This window comes from Alternaria viburni (genome assembly GCF_023758015.1).
Source record: "Alternaria viburni strain BMP 2772 chromosome Unknown scaffold_4, whole genome shotgun sequence".
NCBI classification, from domain to species: domain Eukaryota; kingdom Fungi; phylum Ascomycota; class Dothideomycetes; order Pleosporales; family Pleosporaceae; genus Alternaria; species Alternaria viburni.
This window is the reverse complement of record NW_026055773.1, coordinates 488,811-514,393: the sequence shown is the minus strand read 5'-3', so window position 1 is coordinate 514,393 and position 25,583 is coordinate 488,811. Positions and strand designations below refer to the sequence as shown.

At 50.7% G+C, this 25,583-nt stretch overlaps 9 protein-coding genes across 9 annotated transcripts; 4 read left to right on the top strand and 5 right to left on the bottom strand.

Moving 5' to 3' along the window:
• Nucleotides 1-756: 756 nt before the first annotated feature.
• J4E79_002426 (uncharacterized protein) lies at nt 757-6,723 on the bottom strand (the record flags this gene model as incomplete). Its single annotated transcript, XM_049351325.1, has 4 exons — nt 757-2,112; nt 2,171-2,523; nt 2,585-4,731; nt 5,579-6,723. 4 exons carry the CDS (start codon nt 6,721-6,723, stop codon nt 757-759), a joined length of 5,001 nt encoding a protein of 1,666 aa, XP_049213963.1.
• Nucleotides 6,724-8,150: 1,427 nt separating this feature from the next.
• Nucleotides 8,151-9,171, bottom strand: J4E79_002425 (uncharacterized protein; the record flags this gene model as incomplete). Its single annotated transcript, XM_049351324.1, has 3 exons — nt 8,151-8,351; nt 8,410-8,875; nt 8,930-9,171. The coding sequence occupies 3 exons, from the start codon at nt 9,169-9,171 to the stop codon at nt 8,151-8,153; spliced, it is 909 nt and encodes a 302-aa protein (XP_049213962.1).
• Nucleotides 9,172-10,412: 1,241 nt separating this feature from the next.
• On the top strand, nt 10,413-11,324 carry J4E79_002424 (uncharacterized protein; the record flags this gene model as incomplete). Its single annotated transcript, XM_049351323.1, has 1 exon — nt 10,413-11,324. One exon carries the CDS (start codon nt 10,413-10,415, stop codon nt 11,322-11,324), a length of 912 nt encoding a protein of 303 aa, XP_049213961.1.
• Nucleotides 11,325-11,484: 160 nt separating this feature from the next.
• Nucleotides 11,485-12,127, bottom strand: J4E79_002423 (uncharacterized protein; the record flags this gene model as incomplete). The annotated part of the gene is made up of 2 exons (XM_049351322.1): nt 11,485-11,750; nt 11,818-12,127. 2 exons carry the CDS (start codon nt 12,125-12,127, stop codon nt 11,485-11,487), a joined length of 576 nt encoding a protein of 191 aa, XP_049213960.1.
• A 1,123-nt stretch (nt 12,128-13,250) lies between these two features.
• On the bottom strand, nt 13,251-13,815 carry J4E79_002422 (uncharacterized protein; the record flags this gene model as incomplete). Its single annotated transcript, XM_049351321.1, has 2 exons — nt 13,251-13,462; nt 13,518-13,815. 2 exons carry the CDS (start codon nt 13,813-13,815, stop codon nt 13,251-13,253), a joined length of 510 nt encoding a protein of 169 aa, XP_049213959.1.
• Nucleotides 13,816-14,394: 579 nt separating this feature from the next.
• On the bottom strand, nt 14,395-15,926 carry J4E79_002421 (uncharacterized protein; the record flags this gene model as incomplete). Its single annotated transcript, XM_049351320.1, has 4 exons — nt 14,395-14,451; nt 14,505-15,634; nt 15,681-15,833; nt 15,884-15,926. The coding sequence occupies 4 exons, from the start codon at nt 15,924-15,926 to the stop codon at nt 14,395-14,397; spliced, it is 1,383 nt and encodes a 460-aa protein (XP_049213958.1).
• Nucleotides 15,927-18,287: 2,361 nt separating this feature from the next.
• Nucleotides 18,288-20,035, top strand: J4E79_002420 (uncharacterized protein; the record flags this gene model as incomplete). Its single annotated transcript, XM_049351319.1, has 2 exons — nt 18,288-18,735; nt 18,855-20,035. 2 exons carry the CDS (start codon nt 18,288-18,290, stop codon nt 20,033-20,035), a joined length of 1,629 nt encoding a protein of 542 aa, XP_049213957.1.
• A 2,635-nt stretch (nt 20,036-22,670) lies between these two features.
• J4E79_002419 (uncharacterized protein) lies at nt 22,671-23,094 on the top strand (the record flags this gene model as incomplete). The annotated part of the gene is made up of 2 exons (XM_049351318.1): nt 22,671-22,948; nt 22,998-23,094. The coding sequence occupies 2 exons, from the start codon at nt 22,671-22,673 to the stop codon at nt 23,092-23,094; spliced, it is 375 nt and encodes a 124-aa protein (XP_049213956.1).
• Nucleotides 23,095-24,269: 1,175 nt separating this feature from the next.
• On the top strand, nt 24,270-24,747 carry J4E79_002418 (uncharacterized protein; the record flags this gene model as incomplete). The annotated part of the gene is made up of 2 exons (XM_049351317.1): nt 24,270-24,423; nt 24,488-24,747. 2 exons carry the CDS (start codon nt 24,270-24,272, stop codon nt 24,745-24,747), a joined length of 414 nt encoding a protein of 137 aa, XP_049213955.1.
• Nucleotides 24,748-25,583: the final 836 nt, after the last annotated feature.

The window sequence follows — 25,583 nt, the reverse complement described above, 5'->3', positions numbered from 1 at the left end:
CACGTCAGACGCTATTAGCATGGGTTCGCAAGTGCCCAGAACTTGATGTTGTTCCGATGCAAGCATCTCTTTGCAAAACACTCTTCAACTCGCAACGATGGGAACACTGACTATAACACGTCAGCTGTCACCCATCGACCGAGAACATGAAATTCGAACCTTTTATGCATTGCGCGCATATGCACTTCCAAATCACCCTGATACATGCGATACATGAGCCATGTGCGCGATATCGCAGGCCAGATAGGACCTGGTACTTTCGCAAGCGAGTGAAGCGTTCGCGCATACGGAAGCCAGCCTATGCAGTAAAAAATGGGGATATAAACGAAGAAGACGACTAGGGAGTTCCAAAGGTCAAGATTTTGGAACAGCGCCATGGTTTAGGACGATGGTCTTGGTGTGAAGAATGCAGAATGCAATGAGCTTATAGACTCGTCGATCCAGTGTCAGCATCATGAGGGGTAGTTACACAGCTGGCCGTTGTTCGCGTAATCGTTCCCAGGCCTGCAAGTCAATATACAACCTGTGATAAGCGACTAGTGCGCTAATGCAGTCAGCGTTGAACGTGTAGGTCATTGAAGAACGAGTGGTCAGAGCTTTGGAGATGTTGCTCAGATTAGCCTTAATCGCTTACTTGATAGCACTTGGCCAGCGATCAACACTGAACAAGGCAAGATGTTGCGAGGTCTCTCAGTTGTTCGGATACTGAGCTTGCACTCGTGATATGGTATTACTTCTGACCCAATAACCTTTACCTCACCCGAAGCTCGCATACCCCTCAGTCAAGGTTGCACTGTTTGGGCCCTCCGGATCCATACCAGCGACAATCCCCCTCATCCGCACGAGCAACTCTGCAACCCTGAAAGGCTTACCAACAACATCGTCCATTCCCGCAGCCATCGCTTGCTCGATCTGCTGTTGACGCACATTGGCCGTAACCCCGATGATTGGCACTCGTTCCTTCAACAAGCCCTGTTGCTCAAGCTTCCGTATCTCGGCAACGGCCGTGAGTCCGTTCATGATGGGCATCTCCCAGTCCATGAGGATGAGGCTGAGTTCAATGGGCAGTTCGCCATTATGGAGGGCCTCTCGCGCGATCGCGTCGCCAGTAGCTTGATCGTGTTTCCACAGACTGGTCTTTGGTAGGAAGTCAAGGGCTTCTTGACCGTGGTTGGCGACGCTCACGACACATCCTAGATTGCGCAGTTGTTTGGCGAGAACGCGTTGGTTGATGAGATTGTCTTCCACCACGAGAACGTGCAGCGTATCTGGTATACTCTTTGTACGCTTCAATTCTTGCAGATCGGGGCCCTCTGGCAGTCCTAGCGCTTCCGGTCGCACGTGAGAGTGTTCGGTCTGCGAGGATTTTGATTGCACCGACGGGCGGCGTGCTTTTGGACTGGCAGAGTCTGATCTTTGACCTTGCTCGCCTGTGGATATGCGCACGGGAGGAGACGGACGCGTTAGGCTTACCAGCGGTATCGGGCGTCTGTGCTTGATCTCTTCTGGGAAAACATGCGGAAGACTGCCTTTTCGAGCTACGATAGGTCTCGCCCGCCGTGATTTGATGTAGAAGGCAAACGTACTGCCCCTCCCAGACTCACTCGCGACGCCGATTGATCCGCCTTGTAACTCGGTGAGACGTCTAGATATGAATAACCCAAGGCCAGAGCCACCGTAGTGTATGTGCGTCCGAGGTGAGGCTTGTGAAAAGCGGGTGAAGAGATTGCATTTTTCTTCGTCGGAAAGTCCACGGCCCGTATCAGTGACGGCAAATTGAATGTAGAATAACTCTTGAGCTTTCTTCCAATCCTCTTCCAAGTGGGGGTCTTGTCCAACCAGCCTCTCCTCGTTATACTGTATTCCATGTAGCGTTGAGACGGGTTCGGCGCTACTGGCGGCCAGAGTCACTGTTACACGCTTGGTGGACTCCAAGCGGGTGAACTTAATGGCATTGGTGAGGAGGTTGATGAGAATCTGCAGCACCCTTGTTGGATCCAAAGATGCCCAGTCGATCTCCATGTTGCGATAGGATTGATCCACGTTCAACACGAGGTTGATACCTGCTGCTCTTGCTTCTGCGTCGAACATCTTCACTGCATGCATGACCACCTGTCAGATTATGAAGTTAGTCTGTGTAACATACGTGTCATCAAATTAGAGGTCTTACACTCTCGGGTTGCGCAATGACCGGTGTCATGTCCAAGAGACCCGAATCGAGTTTGGAGATGGTGAGGATATCGTCGACTATGTGCTTCATGTGCGATGCGCAAACTCCTATCGTCTGGGCAGCGTCTAGGGTAGACTCGATGAAAGCCGTCCACTCGTTTGGTGTCGTGTTTTGGCGCTCTTGGTAATCTTCTTGGGGATAGGAAGACGTGATCGAATCCGCGCATTGCATGATGGCGCTGAGAGGGTTTCGCATCTCATGACTCGTCGTGTCCAGAAAGTGTTCTAAGTGTTGCTTGCCTTGCAGTGCGCTGTCCATGCGTATCTTTTGAATGCCTTCAGCCCACTTCTGCTCTAAAATGGGCGCGGGTGGTCAGTGCATCTATCATGGGTCATCGTACTTAAAGATGCTTACTGGATATATCTGTAACATTCCCGACGACCTCAACAAGATCGCCGTTCGGACCCAACTCGGGGAAGGCTGAACACAAAATCCACTTGTAGTGCTGGGTATCCTCGGTCTGCGGCTCATCTGACTGTGACGGCGGCGTCCAGGGCATCCGCGTACGCAGCTCAAAGATAACAGATTCGTGATTCATGATTAGTTTTGCGAACATGGATTGGCAGTAAGAGATGTCCTCTTCGAACGCGATTTTATGCCATGCCACGGTGGCGTTGTCATCAGAGGATGCGATCTCAAATATATCATGCCATCGTTGATTACGGTAAGTGTACGTTCCTGCCGGATCAATAATAAAGATGCCTACGTCGGATCGTTCCGCGAAGCGCTGAAACTTGCTTTCTTTGAGTTGTATTTCCGCCATCAGATGTTCTTGGATCTGAGCAGCCTGGATGATGGCGTTTTCTCTTTGTCGGACTTCGTCTTCAAAAAGAACGATGGAAGCAAGAGACGTAGCCAGCAACCGCACCATGACATGCAGGTATTGCTGGTACTCTTCGTCGAAGGGGCGGCGCGGATTTATGCCAATTATGAGGAAGCCTTCTACCTGATTTCCCGTGGTGGGTATTATTGGACAGATGACTAAGGTTCGACAAGGGTCACCATATCCTTTCCAGTCGATGCCTTGCAAGGCCCTTGTTGGATCGGGAAGGTCCTCAACGTGAACAACGGTCGCTTTCCCGGACTTGGCGGCGCGACTTAGGAACGGCTGGAGGATGTAAGAGTCTTCGTTGATATTGATGGTCGCGGGGGCGATGGAATGGTCAGCGGAAACGCCAATGGTACCCTTGAGAACGCAGCCTTCTAACGGAGGAATGCTACCGGGTGATGATACTGAAGGTATTTGAGCGCTAACATGCCGCTCGGCAGCATACAACAACGCAAATGGCACATCCTTATCGTTCAAGCTCAGTGAGCGCAATGTAGTCTCCCAAAATGACGGGAAATCTCTGGCATTCGCACTCTGGGTTCCCATTGCGACCAGACTAGAGACGCGGCGCTCGAGGATACGGTGGTTGGAAACTTCGTAGAAGGACTGGTAGTAGGCTGCCACTTGGCCGTCGGTGTTCAATATCGGGACGAATTGAAAAGACCAGTGTGTCTCTTCAAGGATCTTGTCTCTGTCAATGAATAGAAGCATGTCAGGCTCGGCTATTGATTCGCCAGTTGACTTGATGTAGTCTACCAGAGGTTGAAACGAGACCCAGTGATCAGGCGCCGTGACGCGGACACTTTCGCCCATGCAAGGATGGAGGCTGCCAAGGAGTTGGACATATGGTTCGTTGTACAACATGATGACATCGTCGCCCCAGAACATAACGGCTGGCACATTGTTACTGAGTACTGTGTTCGCTACGCAACGCAGATCACTAGGCCATGAACTCATTGGACCCAGGGGTGTATTTGCCCAATCCACACTGCGGAAGTACTCGATGTGCGGGCTCGTAGAAGTGCGTACATCAGATGTACAATCGAAGGACGCGTGCGGTGCTGCGCTTCGGTCTGCAGAAGAGCTGGTGTCGGCCTCGGGTGTTTGCGGTATCTGAGCAAGCGACAGCTGGGGCTTGATGGGTAGTGCATCCGCGCGATGCTTGCTCCCAGGCCAAGGTGTTTTCCGCTCGCGTCGGAGGGTGCGGTGGCTCTTTCCTCCCGGGGCGGCGTCGACCCACAGCAGTCGCGTTGGCACTCCGCTGACAATCTTGTAGCGCCCCACACTTGTCGCATTCCATACGTGCCCTTCGAATGTGTATGCATTGCCGTGTTGTTGCAGGTCCTCCTCAATCCCTTGCCCACGAATCCAATTCCGAAAGGCAAGTTGTGGTCCCGAGCTCTGCGCGAACAAGCTAGTCGACTCGTCGCCTGTGATCTTGGTCATAAGCCCGCCAACGGTCTGAAGCGCCGTGTTCGCATACACGAGTTCTATGGTGTGGGCTTCATCGTGGCCTAGGGACGAGCGTGTTTCGACGGCGAAGGTAGGGCGGTCGTCGCGGTCGAGGGCTTCGAGAAGCGTGAAGTCTGCCAGCTCTCGCTCTGCTGGCTTCAGCTTGGGCCGTGAGGTATCGAATGGTGGTGGTGAGCCATAGCCGGTCGTCCCGTAGTAGCTGCGATGCGCGAGTAGTTGCCCGTTCGAGGCCATTTCATCCGGCGCAAAGACGAGTAGCGGATGTCGACAAAACACACGACCGCCGCATTGAACAGACGCCGGAGCAGTGCTTTGCGCAAAAGGTGATTACTTTTGCCTTCCGTTGCTATCTGGTGAGCTAGTGCAGCTATTGGTCTGGCCGCTGCGTCTCTAGCTACCTAGGTATGATGACTGAAGCGTCTCGGTCCGCTAGCTGGCGGCTGCACGCCCTCGCCGAGATCTTCAACATGGCGTCATCGTGATTTAGAGTTGTTGACGAGCTTCTTCATCATGAGCACTCGTTGGGTGTGTGCTCGCCGAGAGTTTGACGGTCGTGTTACTATCAGTTCACCTCGCTCCAGATTTCGGCGTTGCTGCCCTGCGGCGATCATGCCCTTGCTGCCGTGTCATTGCGCTAACCCGCAAAAATACTATTGCACCCAGTCACATGACGCCAAGCCGACCCCGCCGTGCCATCCGTTTACTCAACACTTCGCCTGCATGGACCTTCACTTGACGGAGTCGCCTCATCATTCTTACATTAATACTCTAGCTTGCGATAGCATATGATGCACAAAATACTTGTCAACACCAGCGTCTACATGCGACGTCCTACTCAAGGGATTCCACAATCTCCACCCTCTGTGAGCTATGAAGCTTCATCTCGAACCTCATTGTCCAGCACTGCGGTATAGTCGCGGGCCCTACATATACCTCTCCGACATGCCGGACATCTGATCTCAGGAACTCCGGGATACACCCCGTTCACCAATTCATCCAAGCATCCACGATGTAGTAGATGCGCACAAGCCTTTAGCTGCACGCACACGCTATCAACGTCCGCGTAATCTTCAAGGCATATTGGGCAGCGCTCGGTTACTTCTGGCGTGCTCACCACATCACACAGCCCGTCGGGATCAATGCGCGGTCCGGTCGGCTCTAATGGAACGTCCGCACCAGGGCCATCGTCGAGATAGCGATTCACGTGGGCTTCGAGCTGTTCGGTAACCACGTCGCCCATACCTGCAGGGCGTGTCCAGGAATGTCTACAATCGCTTCTAGTCCCCTCTGGTGCACCTACCATGTGCAGCTTCAGCAGGTTTGCACGTATGGTGCCATTTGGATCTGCTTTCAAATGATCGACCTCGGCCAAGGCCCAATGGAGGAAGTAAATGTACGCGGATGCATGCAAGAGCTCCGGTGGGACAGCATGGTAGAGGGCATGTAGAGGGCACATTCCGACGTACTCGATGTTACCCCTGGTATTGAGCTTCGCCAAGGCCTCACGCACAGGCTTGGGGATGTCTGAGAAGGGATTTCGCAGCACTAACTTCGAGGACCGATTTAGCACGTCATAACCTTCTTGCAGCACGCTCGCGGTCTCTTCGTCGGGATATCGATCACTAAGGCCCAGTCGATGATCGACGAGGTGAACGTCGATGGTGTTCAGTAAGAGCCAGAGAAAGTGCTTGATGACATGCTCGATGTTTTCCGCGGCGTACCCATCTTGGATGCGTATCTCGTCCTCGAGAAACCATGTCAGACCGGGCCACATAACGGTGTCTTCTTCTTCGACTGCCTCCTTCTGCAATTCAAACGTGGAGCTACGATGGACTGGTGATTGCTCGTATTTGGGCCACCAAGTCGTCCACTCGTAGTACTTCCACAGCTCAGGCCCCAAGGTCCCGTCGACGTCCGCCTCGGGATGCGTCGCACAGCTTATAATAAACCAGAGGCGGTCGTCCCGGTCCTTCTTCTTATCCTCGTGACCATCTTCCGCATTGACCAATTCGCGCACGCACATATCGAAGAAGTCTTCAATCGGAACTTGAAGTAGTTGGCGTCTTATTCCGCTAGGAGCAGTGCCGAAGTGTACATCATTGAAATAAAAATCTTTTAGATCGGTGTGGGCTTGAGGGTGAATCTCCCCGGTTTCGGTGAGTCGAATTTTCGAAGCGTCATGTGCGACCATAGCTATAGGCCGCAGGATATGCGTGTGAACGCCTATGAAGTCTTTGACATGCGGTTTGAGCAGGGCTGTTAGCCAGGGTAGAGGGGCGGGTTGCATGCCGCCGCGTGTAATTGGGGTAGGGGTAGGCGTCGTCATCGTCGATCGTATCGGCGTCGAGTTGTGGCTGGGTGGACTTCGATACACTGCGTGGTAAAGTGAGTTTAGTACCAAGGCCTTCGGGAGAAAAGTGAGATGTAGTGATACGGTCAGGCAAGAGCATTGTGTGAAGTACCTGGTGAATCTTTGATGGTTATACAGTGAGCAGACAGTCACTTCATAGTTCTCACAGCTTTCATGAGTGGAGCTGCACCTGTCGCTGGTAATGAATTGGCAAGATGCACTCATGAGGTTGCAACCGTTGCTAAGTAATGATGAATCCATCTTGTTACTTTGCATCGCACTACCAGACTTCTCGTACACCGTTTCGCAACTCCAGTGTCGCCGGATATCAACGATTTTAAAAGCTGAGCCAACCGCTACTCATATAACCATCCCACTGCGTCAATTTGCCTGCCGTGATGCCATAGGTTAGATCCCCGCCAAAAGAATATGACTTTAAGTGATGCTGCTGTAGGTTTAAACAATGATTAAACTCTCGTGTTGGAACAAAGACGTAAAGACGGTTCGCGGTGTTTGTCTTCCAGTATCGTGAGTGGAATGGGTGGTTCGCGCAACCTTCACCACTTCACCAAAGGGAAAAGATCAGTCCAATTACACAAGCACAACCAGGCATACCTACCCTTCACCCAGATCAGCGTCTCTTACCACATATCGGAAAGCCAACTCAGTCATTAGCAAAAGCAAAAAGCAAAAAAAAACTCAAATCCCCCAAAATGCTCAAACCTCAATTTCTGCCTTAACGACGACCAAGAGAAGAGCAAAAAAGATGTGTTGTGACCTAACCAGGGGTCGCTTTTTTGGGCGTCAGCGGTGCTATTTCGAACGTGTGACTCTTGGTGAGTCGTGTGGAGTGAATACTTACAACCTGGAATCTCTTGATATCGAACTGAGTCGTAGTCAAGCGCCTTGCCATTGGGCCATTAGGCCAGTTGTACTGATTGATGAAGGTCTGAGAAAAAGTATAATACTAGTACTTGGTTATACTGGCTGTTGCTGTCGGTCAGTACTCGCACGAATTTATCTGCTTGCTGGGGTGGGTGGTCGTAGTGTAGCGTGAAAGAGTTTGCGCTTGTGGTGGGGTTTCGGAAGGCTTCGGCGGGGTGGGGCACGGCAAACTTCCCAACTCGCAAAAAGACGCGTTCAATTTGAACAGGAACACGAAGGTGACGCGACACAGAACAAGGACATGCATGATCGTTGTATTTACATTCAATATGTCGCATCTAGTCTATCGACATTTACCCATGAGGCTGCTCACAAGTCAACGCTTAAGCCCTCGCTGCGGGCTGTGTAAGAGTGCTTCCGCCGTCAGGGTACAAGACCTGCTCGTTGAAGAAGACACCACCTGGGCCAGCCAGCAGGAGTACAGTCGCAGCCATATCAGTGTCGGCGCCAGGGCGACCAGCGGGGTTGCTCATGCCGGACTCGATACGGCTCTTGTTATCTTCGTCGGAAGTACCAGTGGTCATCTACATCGTGTTAGCTCGACCTTTACAAATGTGCTTCTGGAATATCAGAGGTACATACCTCACTTGGGAAAACACCAGGCGCGATAGTGTTGACGCGGACCTTAGTGCCCGCAAACGTTGTCGCCAACATGCGGCTCAGATGTGTAGCCGCCGCCTTGCTCGAGGCGTAAGAGAACTGGCCACTGCTGCTTCCCTTCATGTATCCTGAGATGCTGCTAACATTGATGACTTGCGAGCTGTATCCGGGAGTGACCTTGCCGCCCTTAGCCAATAGAGGCAGGAAGTACATTGACATCCAGAAGATGCTTCCGACGTTGGTCTTCATGGTGTCGGCCCAGTTCTCAGGCTGCGACTTGAGGAAATGGTCGGAGATGGCTTGGGCGTCTTCCATGTTTGGCTGGCCGTTTGCGGAGAACTTGGTGTTGTCGTCCCGCGCGATACCGGCGTTGTTCACGAGGATTTGGATGCCCTTTGGCTCTTTTTGGCACATCTCTTCGTAGAGGCGCTTTACGTCGTCCTTCTCGCTGGGTAGTGTTAGTGTTGATACTCATGATGGTATCGAATAAGAGTTTGCTTACCTGACATCTGCCTGGATGGGAATGATCTTGCCTGGACCGCCACCGCTGTACAGCTCCTCCGTCTTCTTCAGTACCTCGTCACGTCTTGATGTGATGTAGACCTTCGCGCCGTTTGCGACTAGTGCTTGTGTGATCATCAAACCGATACCCGTTCCTCCACCAGTGACCAGAGCGGTGACATGAGAAACATCAAAGAGCTTGGAGCCCTTGAGCTCATCGGTGCTAGCCTTGCCGCCACTCATGTTTCTGACGACTTGGTATGTAGTTCTTGGGAGAAATTGATTTGTTCGTACTGTTGATGCGATAGATCTGGTAGCTGTGGGAAGGTTTCTTGAGAAGAGTCGGAGCATGTTGGGATATGCTTGTAGTGGTTGCGACCTTTATGGGGTTTAAAGGTGGAGGAACGATGTCACAGTTGAATGCAAACATGATGACGTTGAGACGACGCATGAGTGCTTGTAGAGGGGGTCCAATGCATTAGGCACTGGCGCGACGCGTCGATGCATGCTAAGAGCGCATACAATCATCGAATTCTGCATTCCCCATAGTAGAAGCGCACGCCACCAACATGTAGCATGCCTTAGCATCGGTCGATGCTGGTGAAGACGGCAATCACGGCTAGAAGCGAGTTGAAGACCGATGCCGCTAGACATGCAACAGTTAGACACGGGCCTGGATGCGCAACGATATATCGTAGATGCATTTATTGTGGTGTTGTCCTGTCTACATAAGCTCATTGCTTCAGCGCTGTCTAAGTCGAATCGTTAGTAGTCACAAACGCTTCGGTTCGTCGCTTGTGATGGCTTCGCGGATGCAGTCATGCAATATCTTCCATGTATGGTCATGTTTGGACAGCTAATAACGAATAGACGCCAAGGCGATATTGACATCGTGAGTACCATGGAGAGCTGAACTCGCGAAGTGTGATGGTGTTAAGCTGCCCGCGGGCGTGACGCGACGCCTCAGCACCAGGTATGACGCAATCGACCCTCCGAATTATCTCCGCACCATCTCCGGGCAGCTGCTCACCCTTAACGAACGCTGGCTTAGAAACCACACGAACTGTTACAAACCACCATGCCAACGACTAACGTAGCGTACACACCCTGTCGAATAGCTACACCCAGCACGCAATTCGCGCACTTTGTCAGCATGTTCACAGTCATTGGACAACGGGCATTAGTAACACAGGCTTGGCCTCGGGAATAGAGCTATGGCATCATCGCCACAGAGATGCCGAATGAGGGGAAGCCCCGGCGGATGAAGGGCGACTTGACGGCGCAATGGTAGGAATCATTTCTAATCGCATAGACGTATATAACAGCATCGAAGCTGTCCTTGATCATATCCTATATCCAAACAACTTACCACACAGCCACTGATCCAGCAACTACCATCACCACCCTCGATCTAGTCTTCGCAAACCTTCGATTATACAATCCTGATTTCCATTGCGAACAAATCCAGCACAATAGTCACAAACATGACGACCACCGCCTCCCTTCCTACACCCGCACACCAACTCTCCAACTCTGCGCCCACCACCAGCGACACAACCTCTTCCGACGTCAACTATCAAAGCCTGCCCATCCCTCGCGGCCCCGTCACAGCATCGCTGTCCTTCTACAAAGCCCCCGAAGACGGTTCACCACCACACAACTACGTCGAGCCGCTTCCAGGCGTGCCGCAACGGAATTGGGGCGACGACTGGACCAAAGTCCAACTCAACGACCTACGAGGTCAGGAGCAGAACTTCACACTAGACAACAACGCCTTCGACACATATCAGAACATCAAGAGTGGGTTGGATAGAGATGGCTTCTCCGACGATGACGCGGTAAAACGCGTATACTACCCAGAAGTCGAGCAACTGCTCATGAAGAATGTACAAGGCGCACAAAGAGTCCTCCTCTTCGACCACACGATCCGCCGACCGACCGGCAACCGTAACCCCGTCCAGCGCGTACACATCGATCAGACACCTTTCTCCGCCGCCGAACGAGTCAAGTTCCATCTACCCGATGAAGCCGAACAACTGCTGCAAGGACGATACCGCATCATAAACGTATGGCGGCCGCTCAATGGACCTGTTATGGGTAGTCCGCTTGCGGTCGCAGATAGCCAGACAGTGCGCGACGGCGATCTGATACCGATCGAGCATCGCTACCCCGATCGGAATGGGCAGACGGCGGCTGTGGCATATAACCCGGGGCAGAAGTGGTATTATTGGTCTGGCATGACGAATGAGGATCGCCTGCTGCTGAAGTGCTTTGACAGCGATGAGAATGTAGGTCAGTGGGGGCGTGTACCGCATACAGCTTTCGTGGATCCAAGGACACCAGAGGGCGCGGTTGGTAGGGAGAGTATTGAGGTTAGGGCGTTGGTGTTTGGTTGAAGCGATCACATGTCATCAGTCTTTGATGTTGTTGTTACATTTAGTTACATTACATAGGCGATTAATTCCTTCTAGTCAATAATCACTATCCATACACCTTCAAGACATCGCAACCCTGGCATCCATCCATCCAAAGAAGTTACTACACATCGCCTGGCTTTCAGACTGTATCACTAGCCACTTTAACACGTACTTGCTTACGGCGTCTAGCCTCATACTTTCTCACTTCCAATCTCTCCGAAATTTTATCCAACACCACCTCGCCAAACTTGCAGTCAAAGGCTCTTTCGGTCAGGCGCATCTTCTCTTTCGATCGAAGTGTCGGCTTCAGGATGCCAACTGTAGACGCTTCGTCACCCTCGGACGTTTCGAATCGCAGGTGGACATTTTTCTTGCCGTTGCGCTCTCTTCGGGAGCACTTCTCCACTAGCAATGTCAACATCAGTGGTCGTGGTTCCGAACCCCATGATTCGGGTATCGAGTGGCAGCTTACTGATGGCTTTTACGCTGTCTTGAAGCTCCTTCATATCTTCCTTGGTGATACCCGCCAAGTGGTTGGCTTTGGGGGTCTCTGGTTTTGCGACAGGGTGAAGATCCGCCGGGGCGTGGGCTTTGGTACATAGTATATACCGTTGCATGTAACAAAACCATGATTTCAGAAGAGACTCGTGGGCTTCGGGAGTGTCTGGATTTGCAAAATGGTGAAGATCTAGGAGCTTGAACTCGTAGCGAATACAATCCTCTGTTTCGTAGGGTGAGTCTTTTTCCTGCGAGTAGCGTAGGATGTCGCGAAAGTACTTCATCGTTTTGGGGCTTCGCTCGAAGGTGGTTTGTGGAATATACTTGGTGTAGTGTAGCGTAAGAATGTATCATTCTTTGAAGAAAACGGCGTTCGATACGAGTGATGAATCTGCTTCGAGTCATCTTCAGCTACTGTCAGACTCATACATGACATTCTTTAGTAGGCTCGGTTTTTACGCTCGCCTCATATAGCTCAACTTCGTGTGTATCGCTAATTGAGTTCGTTGTCGCGACTGAAGGAAATATGCGAGTCCATTGTATGTTTGGCCAGAGAGAAGACCGTCATCAAGATCGGTCTCTTGAAGCAGGTATCAGGCGCGGCAGTGTGTTATGAGTCGTACATGCCAGTTACTATCTTTATATTTGCAGTCAAGTCTTACGTGGACTAGCGCATGGTTCCATTGAGAATGCACTAGTTCTGAGTAGATGAGCACGCTTGGCAGAGAGAGTTTTGAGGTGCGGGCCATGGTCTTTGGTTGAGCTCAGGTCTGGCCTCTGGTTGAGCTTAGGTCTGGTCGTCGGTTATCGCAGAAATCTTTCTTCTCCATTCTTCCAATGTTTGTTGTACATCCTCAACGCCAGAATCTATAGGTCGGTGGTTCCATGAATGTCTCACACCATTTATCTGATCCCTCAACAGTTCTACCAGGTTTTAGTATGATAGTCGCGGCTGGTTATTATCTGTCCATTTATCGCTCTCTGTTTACAGCCAGAGAGAAGACGCTAAGGTGCGCATTTTATATTTCTCTATAGTTAACTTACTTTAGTGTGTATACAATTCTAAAGTTTAGTTCTTCTATTCTATCTATAGTACTATAATAATGTAAAGTAATATAGCTACTTAAATCTCTTAAAATGTATAACTACTATATATGTAAAAGGTACTTCTTATTAAATAAGAGAGATCGCAATCCTTAGAGTTACGGCTAGAGATCTGAAAACCAAAATCCAACAATGACGGTTGCAATCCCTGCAGACTGCGCGCTTCATTGATCACTTAGGGCTGTCTATGAGAAGCTTAGGTATAATCCAAACGTATCGTTATTCCATCTGAAAATAAAGAGTACAAAAAGACAGTCTCCTAGCCCCCTATCCCAAAGACCAGTCTCTCTGAAGCATCTGTCCTCATCCAAAGACACCAGGGTAATCTCTCTTCAATTCCTCGCTGCCCTTCTTGAGCGCTGTTTGTGCATCCGAGCAAGACGGCCCTTCTATCAAGTAGATATCGTCCTTGTCGTTCTCGGTGTATCTAGCAACAACCTTGTAATTGTTTTGATCTTCTTCGAGCTCTAGAGATATGCGAGACGTGTCATAGCGTTCATTTAGGACGAGGTAAGCTATCGTGTTTGTTAGTGAAACCGCCGTAAATTAGTCTCAAAAGAAGTCACATACTCAGCGGTAATATGTAAAGTGCGAACATAGGTAGTTGCCAGAGATCATTGAAGGCGACTTTTGAGACGACCAGTCCGCGGGTCGGGGTGAGAACGCTACTCATCTTCTCTGGCTGCTTCTGCGAAGAAGTTTGAGCAGTGGCATTAGGATTCGATGAAGACGTCCTCGGGGTTTGTTGGGAGGCATCTGCCCGATCAGGTACTTGTCCATCATTCGGAGAAATTGCGCGGGCCGACAGTGCAGATTCTTGAGGCTTCGCTTTGTGGCGAAAAATGAGATCTGAGAGGTTGGGACGCATTTCGCGAGGTCTGTTAGGTGCGAGTTTCGTGAGGAATGTTAAGAGTTTGCATGTTTCTAAAGCTGTCAATTTATACAAGCAGTGACTCGAATACAGTCATTGCTTCGAGTCACATACATGGGCTGATGAGTATGTGCTTCTGACGATTATAGCAACGCATCGTTTCGCCACACGGTGACTGCGCTCTAGCTTCGTGCTGGGCTCTCATCTTTAGTCTTTGATGCCCGGTGGGTACTGCTCTAGGTGTGATCAGTCATAACTCGTGCGTACTTACATCCATCCACTCATCACTTCCCGGGATGGTGTCAAGTCGAAAAGCTGTCGAGAGATCAGTTCAATTAAGTCCAGGCTGTGTAGCTTTCGTGGACAAGCTGCAGTAATGATTTTACATCAATTATAGCCTGTCGGAGGAAATATAATACGCGCGAGTAGAACACCATTGAAGAAGTCGTGGTAATGATTGTGGTGCATACTGCTGCTAGATAGGGAAAGAAGAACCAAGGGCATGTTGAAATACCGTGGCGAGATAGTCTTATACCGACTGTTGAAGTCATGCATGATCTAGTGAAGCGTCATTCTTCAGTAGTCGTCACCCCGAGAGACGACCTCTTTGCAGTTGGGCCTGAGCAATACTGTCTGCAAAGTATAGAGTCAGCCATAGCCCACATCCTTAATAGTGTCTTACTTACATGCTCAAACTGCGCGATGAATGATCCGGGAACATCCACCAGCGGCGCATATGCTTGAACAACACCACTGTTCACCAGCGTTCGCATACCGAGGTGGTATTTCTCCACACTTGGCAAGCGTTCAAGCTGACGGCGGGCAAAGACCAGAGTCCCGAAGTTCTCATCGATGGTCTTCAATAGTGACTTCGCAGATGAATGATGGAGGCCGGCAGCGCTGACGCCCTCGTTGCGTCCGTAGCCGTATACGCCAACATCGTCATGAAGATATGCTTTGCCGGTGCTACCGAAGGTTTCGATCGCGAAGATGTCACCTTCTTCCATACGCTGGGAAGTCTTCGTCTTGACGAAAGGAACTTGTTTGTCGCCATGGATGCGGTAACGTAGAATGTTATGGCCGGTGATGTTGCGCACCGCCTTCACGGGGATGGTCTTTCCTTGGAGCTCTACCTCGTAACTTTCCATGACCTCTTGAATCATTTCACTGATATGATCAATCCTCGCATCGATGCCTGCTTCCTTCAAGCCTATATTGGTAGCTGCCTTCACCGATGCCAGCAAGTTGTCATAGATCGGATTGGCAGCGACAGTAAAAGCGCTATCCACGATCCTGCCGTTGACATGCACGCCGAAATCGACCTTGAGGACGTCATCGTGTTGAAGGAAGCCTTCCTTCGCTCCAGCATTCGGGGTCCAGTGTGCGCCGACGTTGTTTAGGCACAACCCCGTTGGGAAGGCGAGACCAGCTTTGAGACCATCTCCAGTCTCAAGACCCTGGTGGCCAACGAGCGTACGAACACTGTCGTCAATCTCCTCGGCAATGCGGGTGAGAGACACCCCGGGCTTTGCGATGGTCTGTATGTACTGGCGCACCTGGCGGTGGACCTCGGCAGCCTTGCGATAGTCCTCCAGGAAGCTATCGTCCATGTTTTCCACAGCGGCCAGATGGCGAAGCTCTCCAGCCGTGGTGCGCTGAAGGTTCTCGTCCTTGATGGCATACTCGACAGTCTGACCGTGTGGATAATTTCGGCCCTGGTACAGATCGGCTAGCGGAACCCTCGGGGGCGCTGTCTGCTGTGTCGGTGACACTTTCTTACTCTTTTTCTTGTTGCGCTTTCTTTTCTTCTTTGCGCCTTCCGATTGTCAGCGTTAGATTGAAGTCACGTGAGCCCAGCTCACCATCGTTGTTTTTCACGTCAGCTCCAAGCTTTGCGATATCATCATCGTCGTCTCCGTCTTCATCCTGCCCTTCCAGTACGCCTGGAAGTAGTCCGCTAGCGGCCGCTGGCTTGGGAGGGTTGATGATAGCGATTGCAGCGTCCGCCGACGACCCTGTCAGCTGTCAGCATATGTCTTCTCAGGATCGCTTCGATCGCGCTCACCGTCTGGGCCTTGGCGATGATCTTCTGGAGATTTTGACCCCATGACTGCTTCGAAGCGATTGTCATCAAGCTTCCGAGCTACTGTTGGTGTTGGTGTTGGAGTTGGTGGTCAATGAAGCGGCGCGGAGCTACCTGGGTGACACGGCGGGGCCTGGGCGGGGCGCATAACAACGGTGTGCCTTTTGCACTATCCCGTCCTGCCACCAACACGACGTCGCACAAGACCAACATCGATTCCTCGCCTCAATCAAAACTACGAACAAGACCGGAACTCAGCCTCGGACGACCGAAATTGTTCATTCAAGACTTTGACACTTTTGAGGGCGCATCGAACCCGGACGGGCCCCTCTCATTGGACAGAGGTACTTTGCACACCAGCAGGGTAGAACTTCTGCAACAGACACAACATTCACGCAAGAGTATGAGGCGGTTGACGTTGTCATTCTCGATACAGACTTGTCAAGTGCTTCGCAAACGCGATGAACGATGGAGACTATCCGCGCGTCCTATGTGACCTGGAGAATTCCGCCAACTGGCACTGCAGTGCATCCTCGTGCTGTTTCCAAACCTTGGTCGATGCGCAGTAGTCCCATTCGATCACCCCTCTGATGATATAGACATTCAAGCCTGAACCCTCGGTCTTACTGAAAGATCACCTGGGCAATGATACTCCGGTGGTGGACCTCGAAGTTGCCGAACCCCCAACAACAGCTTGTTCAATGCTTCTGGAATTGTATCGCCCACTGCTGCTGCACTAAGTGGCTGCCCACCAGTTGAAGATATAACACACGCTTGATATCTCTGGGTTCCCCTAAAGCGGTGCACGTATTCCCGTTCGACGAGCACCTTGAAGGCATTGAGGGAGTTCCCCGACAAATTTGGGTCCCAGACATCTACGTTGCGATACAGGCTTTAGTGAGTAGAGTTCAGATACTGGCAGTAACGGGCGTAGTTACCGATGATGTCTTGCTTCGTGCGCTCATGCTCAGGACCCAAAGCATCGATGGATTTCCATTTGTGGAAACTTGTCTCGGTTCTTCCACTCCCAGCAAAGATAGTGCAGATGCACTGCCACATTGGAAAACAGTACGGGTTAGTATAAGTATTAAGAGATGCAAATTCCCAGCAAGGCCTTCTGAAGAACGAGCGCAAATGGGTATATTCGCAGCCATACACTTTATACTCAGCGTGAGTCACAATCGAAGACGAAGTATGCCATCACCAGGGCCATTCCAACGAATTCATGAACAGTCGCAGAAGCACAGTCAAGAAACTGGTCATGGAGTTACTAGTGATTAGGTGGTCTCTACATCTCCGACGACCTCACACAGCTATGGCACTTGTTACACCAACCGACATGGTCAAAGTCTGGCGAACGATCGTTACGTGCCCTTCGACGAAGCGAAAGTTGCGCCGTGCATGCAACTACAGCCCGGCACCAAAGGTGTACTCTAGCGAATGGACGTTGCGAGACTTACAGCGGTAGAGTAGCTGTACAAGGCGTAAACATACTGAATATGCGTTGTAACTTGAACAACTCGTTAGCCAAAGCAGTGTTGCTTTCCAGATGGCAACGAAGGAGACCGGGCATCGAGGCATGAAGACCTGTGAGCATGACAGTGACATCCTCCATATCTCTGGAGGCAGTCGCGGCAGTTTTCTTCAATATTGATACCGTAAGCAGCGTATAATTCTGTGATATCTGGTTGTGAGATGAACGTGATAGGAAGGGACTCCCAACGCGAACTTGCCGAGGATGACTGTTCAGGTGTCGCCAAGACGTCGCACTTGTCGTACGAGAACGCCACCAAAACGAATTCTGACTTGTGCAACCACCCCTCTGCACCGCGCAACCATCACCAACGAGCCGTATTGTTGGCTTTCTCGACCTGTCTCCCGTTCAGAACCGCTGCAGCGTTTATACAGCAAAACCATTCGTGTTTGGCGATTCATCATGCTCAGTAAGAGTCGGAGTCACCTTTTCAATAAAGGCAAGGGCAGTGCAAGGTCTTTAATCCTTCAGGCGCCCTGTTTACCCCTGCAGAAAATGAGTCTGCAACGAGCCGCATGGGCCCAAAGATAGACGGCACAATGTCGCTAAACGTCTAGATCTTCCGCGGGATTGGCTAACTCGCTTGGCAAGAACAGCATGATTGGTTGAAAGAGACGGACCTTGGAAGAGGCGCAAGGCTGCATCAATCGCTTAAGGGGAAACGAGATGTGCCTGCACGCTTTGCACGACCGGTGAGCTAGCCATGTAGTTGTCTGGGTCGGCGGCGCGGTGCTTGATGGTGCTTAAGATGAGGGCGTGGCCCTGACGGCTGGAGACAGCCCTACAACTTTACTAATATCTAATCTTCGCGTTTCGCGACCCACGATCGTTACTTTCGCAGCGCATAGCGATATGGCTGCCCGATTCGCCCTCGTAACGATCGCTAATGCCGCCATTGCGGGCGCGCAGTTCTTGGATGATGACTACACTACCACTCGTTATACATCAGCATACTGGACCTACACCTACGCTCAAGCGGAGGTTGCCACACAAAGCCTGTACACATATTATGACGACTCCGTCGCTACTGAGACTTACACCGAGTACCGCACTATAAAGGATGGAGTCACTCCTACGATCGCACCGTACTCAACTTCCACGGCCCTCGGCTACTACGACAATCTTGAGGTCGTATACGCGTATTACACAACCAGTGCGGTGGCCGAATCTGATCTTGTGCCTGAGTATGATTACTACGCGACTTCCCCTTCGGCGACGGCGACGACCACCGAGACAGTCAAGGATATCGAATTCAGCATGCCAGTCACGATGACGGCACCTGCCTCATGCCCCACACCATGTAAGTACTACGTTCTCTCTGCGAATCTCTTCGACACTGACTTTGACTGCCTGTAGTTACTATAACAACATCCGCCTCTGTATACGTCCCAACTCAGGTTACTGCGCAACTTTCACCAGCTTCGATTGAAACATCCTCTGCCACTGCCTACTCCGGCACCCTTTACCTTTGGGAGACATGGTACCTTTCCGAGAGCGCGGCGCCTTTCACGTCAACGTCGGACTACTACTACTCTGTCTATATGGCGGATTGTAGTACACCTCCGGGATCGTACAACACTCACACCTCGTCGTCTGGCGGCTCAAATCGCGGCAGCTCAGACAACGACGACAGTGACAGCGACAGCTCATACGACAGTTGCTACTACTATTACTGTAGATCTCGTGTGATTACATGGATCATCATCATCGCATGCATAATTCCCGGTCTCTTCCTGCTTGGCTTCCTTGAGTCTTGGTTCTGGTTCCGTCGCCTCATGCTTGGTAAGAGTGCCATGCGTTTTGGTACCGTCTGCTGGATTCTCATGTCGCTTTGGGTACTCTGCTTTACTCGCATGCAAGATCGCCGAAGTGTTGAAGACCAGAAGATGTTGGCTGAGAAGTGGAAGAACATGGGTAGTGGGGCGGCTTTCAAGGCCTGGTGGAAGTGGGGATTCCGTCATCGATACCCCGAAGAGTTGTTGGGTCAGTTCAGCAAGACTACCGTCGGCTTCGTGCCGCCGGGTCAGCCACTGTACCCGGCCATGGCTCAAACACCCGGTGCTTCCCAGCCTATGGTCCCTGGTCAAGTTTACTACTACGGCCCTCCGCCTCCGGGCTGGGTCGTATCACCGAACGGAGGATTTGTTCCACCTCAAGGCTACACGTACCCACCTCCTCAGCAAGCTGGCTACTACGGCGATATGACTAAAGCTGGACCGGTGGTGTCTCAATCTCCCGTTTCGGCAGTGGGCTACCCACAACCGCAGCAGCAGATGGGCAATGTCTCTCCTATGGCCCCTCAGGCCCCTCAAGCCGCACATACTGCTCCTCATAACGGCTCCCATACACCTACGCCATATGGCGCCCCGCCGAACGTCGGCACAATGCCAGTACAAGCACCGCCTCGAAGCCCCTCCCCAGAGGGACCTTCGCCTCCACTCCCACCTCGACCTGTGGCTGAAGGAGCGCCGCAGATTCCACCTGTGGACGTGAGCGATGCAACAACAACAGACGATGCAATAAAGCAAGAGCCCACCGCGCCGGCTACTGCTCCCCCTCCCCCGAAGAACGACCCCAACGACCGAAGCTTGTATGAGTAGGCTTATTAGTCAACTCGATGTAATTAGACTCAATGAGTCAAGACAGTAGACCACATCGGTCATGAAGAAGAGATAGTCACAGTTTAGCATAGTTCTCCTTGAGCGTTTCGCATACAGATACCCTAGCTCGGAGTCATTTCTCTACGTCACCAACGCGATGACAATAATCTACACTGTAGTATGGTCATTGCCGACACATCTTCTACCTTCCTGCATGACTACGCAATCTCGTCTCTACAAAGTTCCTAAGCCGCTTTTCTGTGGAGGATACGTAACAGCAAGGCTTAGTACACGCTTCTCACAGTCATTCTGTAGTTTGCCAAAGTCACAACCATGAGTTTGACCATGCCGAGTCAAAAAGCTGTATGATATCTCAGATCTATAAGAGCTTCACTCACTCTACTGTTTGGATTCCTTCCCTCCTAGTATCCACTATGGCGTACAAATCTCCCATGGAGCCCTACCAGAGCACTTGTGCTTATAGTAAAGTCAGCCCTGTCTCAAGTCTCTCAAACAATTCTGTTCGCAGGAGGTCTAGCGACGTATCGCTGCGCTCTATCGCGCCCGAACACGATCGAACCGGCTATGGATACGAATCTCATACGTTGGGGTATACACCTACACCTGGTGAGCACTTACACCTTACACAACAAAAGTCGCATATGCCAAAGGCGGGAAAGTAATTTGCTCATATCAGCGTTACAGATTTGACAACAAGACGCATGGATGATTACAACATACAACCTTCGCCACAAGTAAAGCAGCCAGAAATCCACCACGCACGCTTTGACCATCCTCCCTTTGCCCAACAGGCACGATTCAGCTATGCTACCCCAGAAGACGGAAACCCAGTGAACGGCACAGTGGCCCAGCAGGACTATTTGGAACCTGATCTGAACTGGCGGGATCGTCGTCGCTGTGCCCGCATCCAAGGTACGATCGAGCTCCGTCATGTTAGGGTTTCTCAGGTGTGTTGACAAAGCCCTATGGGCGGATAGACAGATTCATAGCCCTCGATTCGAGCAAGCACAACGGTCTTGATATCGATATTCGTTGGCGAGAAGAAGATGCTCCTCACGGCAGAGGAAAGGAGGTGATAGCTTTACTTCTCGTAGCAGGAGGTGACAGGAAGACACCAAAGGAACAGATGTGGAGCAAGCCTTCTACAGACGCTTCGAAGGCTTTGAAGAACCTGGAATTTAGAGTCAACGAGAGGGGTAGGAGGGAGGCATCATCCGTAAATGGAGTGGGCTGTACAAGGATCTGGCAAAGAAAGTTACTCAGGCTGGTCGCTCGAAAGAAGTCACAATAATTTGACTAACAAGGATAGTGGTTATAAGTGGGATTCACGACATACAGCAGTTAAAGTGCACTACGTGTCACTTGCGATAAGTCTAATATCATCTTTTTCTTGCTGTCATGTCTTGTGCCAAAGACGTGAGTCAACGGGGGTTAGGGAACTTCTTCGTATCAGGGGGCTAGAACCGGTACTCAACACTCTTGAGCCGCCTTATCTACATCTTCATCTTCGCTCGACAGATATGCATCTCTCGGTCTCAACACGTCAGCGATCGATAACGTCATCGTCAATGACCGATTCTGAGTGTTGTGGGTTGACACTACCTAGGTAGGCTGTGGCTCCGACGGCAGGTAGTTCGGAAGCGTCCTGAGCCTAAGTCCTATCGGCCGATCCGGGAAGCCTGCATCCGGATGGACCCGACGTGCGCTGTTAGTGTTCGGCGATCCTAATGATCGGCTACCTACTTTACAGTCCGTGCGCAGCCAACGAGCTATTCGTATTGCGCTGCATCGTGAATCGTGTCAACTCCAACGCGGCATACTTCGACAACCACGAGTCTAATTCGAGCCATTAGATACACAGGGTCGCGTAACTACAGGATGCGAGCGCAAGGTTATAGTTATACAAATCACGTAAAGCGTACCTAGGTACCTAGGTAAGATCAAGCGAATAACCTGCCAACGTCTACCTCTGCGACTACATGCGCGCGACTGGGGCTCTATAAGGTTGCGGTACACTCTCTTCTACAACCTGTGTTACGCTTGCTTACAGGGCTAGGGGTTCTTCATAGTGTCCTAACGGCACTCCGACCGCTTGTCCGAGCTGACCAGTTTACTTTTTACCATGCGCCAAGGCTGGCTAGAGCTACTCTCCTAATCGCGGCGATGTTTGCTTTTGATCGTGCCGCCTGTCCGAAAGTAGCACCGGCCCACAGTACTGTCAAAAGAGGATGGCTCAACTCGAGGAAGCGGACAGCACTGTTTTAGCTGACATCCAGCCCTGACACCCGCAATGGTCTCTTGTAGGTATGCAAGGTGAGCTTCTAAGCTAGACGCTGTCAGATAGACGTTGTTGGACAGATCCTACATGTAGAGCAATACTAGTACTGTCGCTGGCATATTCAGCTGCCACACTAGCTGTCGCTACACTCTCATGCATATACAGCTTCGGGCACTAAGACATGCAGCAAATGACATAATCGGTAGAAGCATTGACGCCTCCTCTAATAGTCACTATGACATATCCCTCAGAGATAGACACCTGCTTCCCACATATAAATCGGTTGCTGTCGAGTATCTCGTAGTTTTTTTACTACGAGAACCCAAGGCTGCAACTATGTCGTTCACAATCTACATCATCGCCATCAACGGCGGTCACGTCGTCGAAGCCGACAATGCCGGAAAGGAAATCAAGACCCAGAAAGCAACAGTGTCCAAGTCCCAGCAATGGGTGGTGGAGTGGAAGGGCGCAGGTAAATCTGACGAGTTCGCGCTTCGAAATGTCGCGACCGATGCCTATCTGGGGGCTCCCAAGGGCGTCAGTGGTACATATTGCACCACAAACGCAAAGCAGTTCTGGCGAGCTGAGCCTGGTCATGCGCCTGGATCTTTCTGGTAGGTTTTGACGTCGAACGATTTGCGTGCGCTTGCTTACAGTAAGTAGGTTAAAGAGTCTCGAGTTCGACGATGCATGCCTGTGCAACTCAGGCGCCAAGACCACCGCTAATAGCATCGTCTACATGTGGAAGAAAGATGTATGATGACATTCACGCCTACCATTAATGATTAAGCGCTGACCGAATTATAGGAGGGTTGGGTCCAGTCTATGCTCTGGTATCTCAGGGATGTCAACGAGAAAAGCCCTTTTGGTCATGTTGCATAGTAGAAATCGGCCTGCCACAAGTGTATGGCAGCAGCGTTGGGAGCGATTTCTTTTATCGAGGTGGGGTTTGGCTTGTTTGTGTATGTTTACCTGGTAGATCAAACTTATATAAATGCGCTTCAACGCAGGAACAAGATTTTTCATCCCGCTACGTATGACGTTTACTACTACTACTATGAATATGTACACCAACATTGTCCCTCAAATTCACAATTACCCCCCAAACACAGCTTGTGCCGCACTCAAGAGCCTTCAACCGGTTTGACATAAATTCCGCCATAATCGTCCATTTGGTTCATAAGATCGACTAACGCCATCCTAGCGTATAGCTTCTCCCTTCCCGATGTAGTAGTACGAGTCTTCGTAAATTTGCCCTTCTGTCCCTCCAGTTCCACTTCCTTGTCGTATGTGAGAGTAATTACATAAAATTTGTCTGAGCTTGGAGAGGGGTGTTCCATGACTGTCATGTGGTCGAATATCTTTTCGGGGTCGAAATCCTTATTGAAGTGAACCATGGCCTCTGTAGCTGAGTTAGTGAACATGTGATTACTTATTGATAGCTCTACTTGCTTTTGATCTTTTCGAGCATCTTTGCACACCCCTCACGCTCAAATATGCCGGATGCAGGAATGTCAGCGCCCTTTAATATGTTCGGTACACTGGGTGCTTCGGAGTTCTGGCTTGATGGTGGGACCGATTCAGAATTTGAAGCCATTTTGGAGTAGTAGAAGCGTTGTGGAAGAGTTTGTTGGTTTTGGAGGTATGGCAATGAAGAAGAATGCGACATAGACCTCCAGCTTTTGTAAGAAGCTTGAGTCTTGAACGTGGCTGACTCCACGAAGCACTCATCACTGCGAAATTACTCACCAACTTCCTCAAGTCAGAGAGTATGACTCTTCCGCGTACTACCGTGACTCTTGCTATGTATAAGAGAGAGATGAACATACGGTGGTCATACGATGAGCCTTGTTCACCGAACCATCCTTCAATTCTTATACACTCCGCTATTATCTCTATCCATACTACAGGGACCTCCTATTAGCCATCATCACAATGAGCAGCCACGACAGCAACGGTGGTGTTACGCAGCACAACGATGACAACAAATCGAGTGAGTATGACACGCCAGTCAAAGGAACTCCCACAAGACTCAAAGATCTCGGCATAATCAACGACACGCAGATGAGAGAGATAAGGAAAGTCGATGGTACGTTCGAATTTCACTTCTGACTTTTATGATCATGGAAAGCTGACACCATCATCTGGTACAGGAAACATCAAAACACTGGTTCCCGACTACAGGGGAAACTGTAAGAGAATCTGGATCGCGTACAAAAAGCCTCTGAAGCAAGGTATCAAACCGCAATGGAAGGCCAAAATCAACCTGCAGGACGAGGAGGAGGACCGAATCGAGCCCAATGGGGAAAATGACAGACCAGTCAAGGGAAAGGGCGCTTCTTTGATGGAAGCTGTAAATGACATGGATCGCGAACTGGAGAAAAGAATGCCGAAGGACATAGCGAAGGAATAAGACGGGCGATTTGTTGATGGTATGCTGGGCAAATTGGAGGAAGCGAAGAAAGTAGAGAATGCGAAATACCTTAGCGTTCCGTCAACGGAGACGGGCTGAAAAGTGACAAAGATCGTACAACTGTGCCTTAAGCTGACTATGGGTGTTAAAGAGTCACTGATCGCTACCGATAACGAATCTCTGTAACATTTGCCGACTCTTTGTTAGATCGTGCTGCCAACCATCACGTACGACTGGTTCTCGCCGAAGGCATCCTAAGATACACCGGAAATTTCCGTAAAAGAGCGCTCACAAGCATTGATGAAAACATAAGAAGCGACTAATGGCATATTGGATACCTTTAAATTCTCGAAAGGTCATATCAATCCTCCTACTCACACCAAGTAGAAGGAAATGTGCAGATAAGACATTATTCAGATGAACCACGAGACATTCCGCACGAACAAAGATCAATGTTGGATGGATTGAGCTGCCCCCCGCCTCGGGAGATTATTTCGGGTTACCATATGCCCATGAAGCTGCCATAGAGATTCGGTAGATGTTTTCTTATCCCCGCATGCGCAGTACTCGTTTGGCAGCGTAAGAGTAATCTTCTCTCTACCTTGCACGGTTTCCCATTTCCAGCCTTCACCACGTCGATATTTCCAATCGATATTAAGCGCTATGTCTAAGACAAGGTTAAGTGAGTACATCCTGTGGTGAGCACGCGACGACTTACCTTCGATGTCCGCGACAATCCCCTGCTCATCATCGTCAATATCCCGACCGTCAATGCGGGTCGTAAAATCATAGATTTTATTGGAGTCCGTCCCACTGGTTTGCTCGCCAGAATTTTG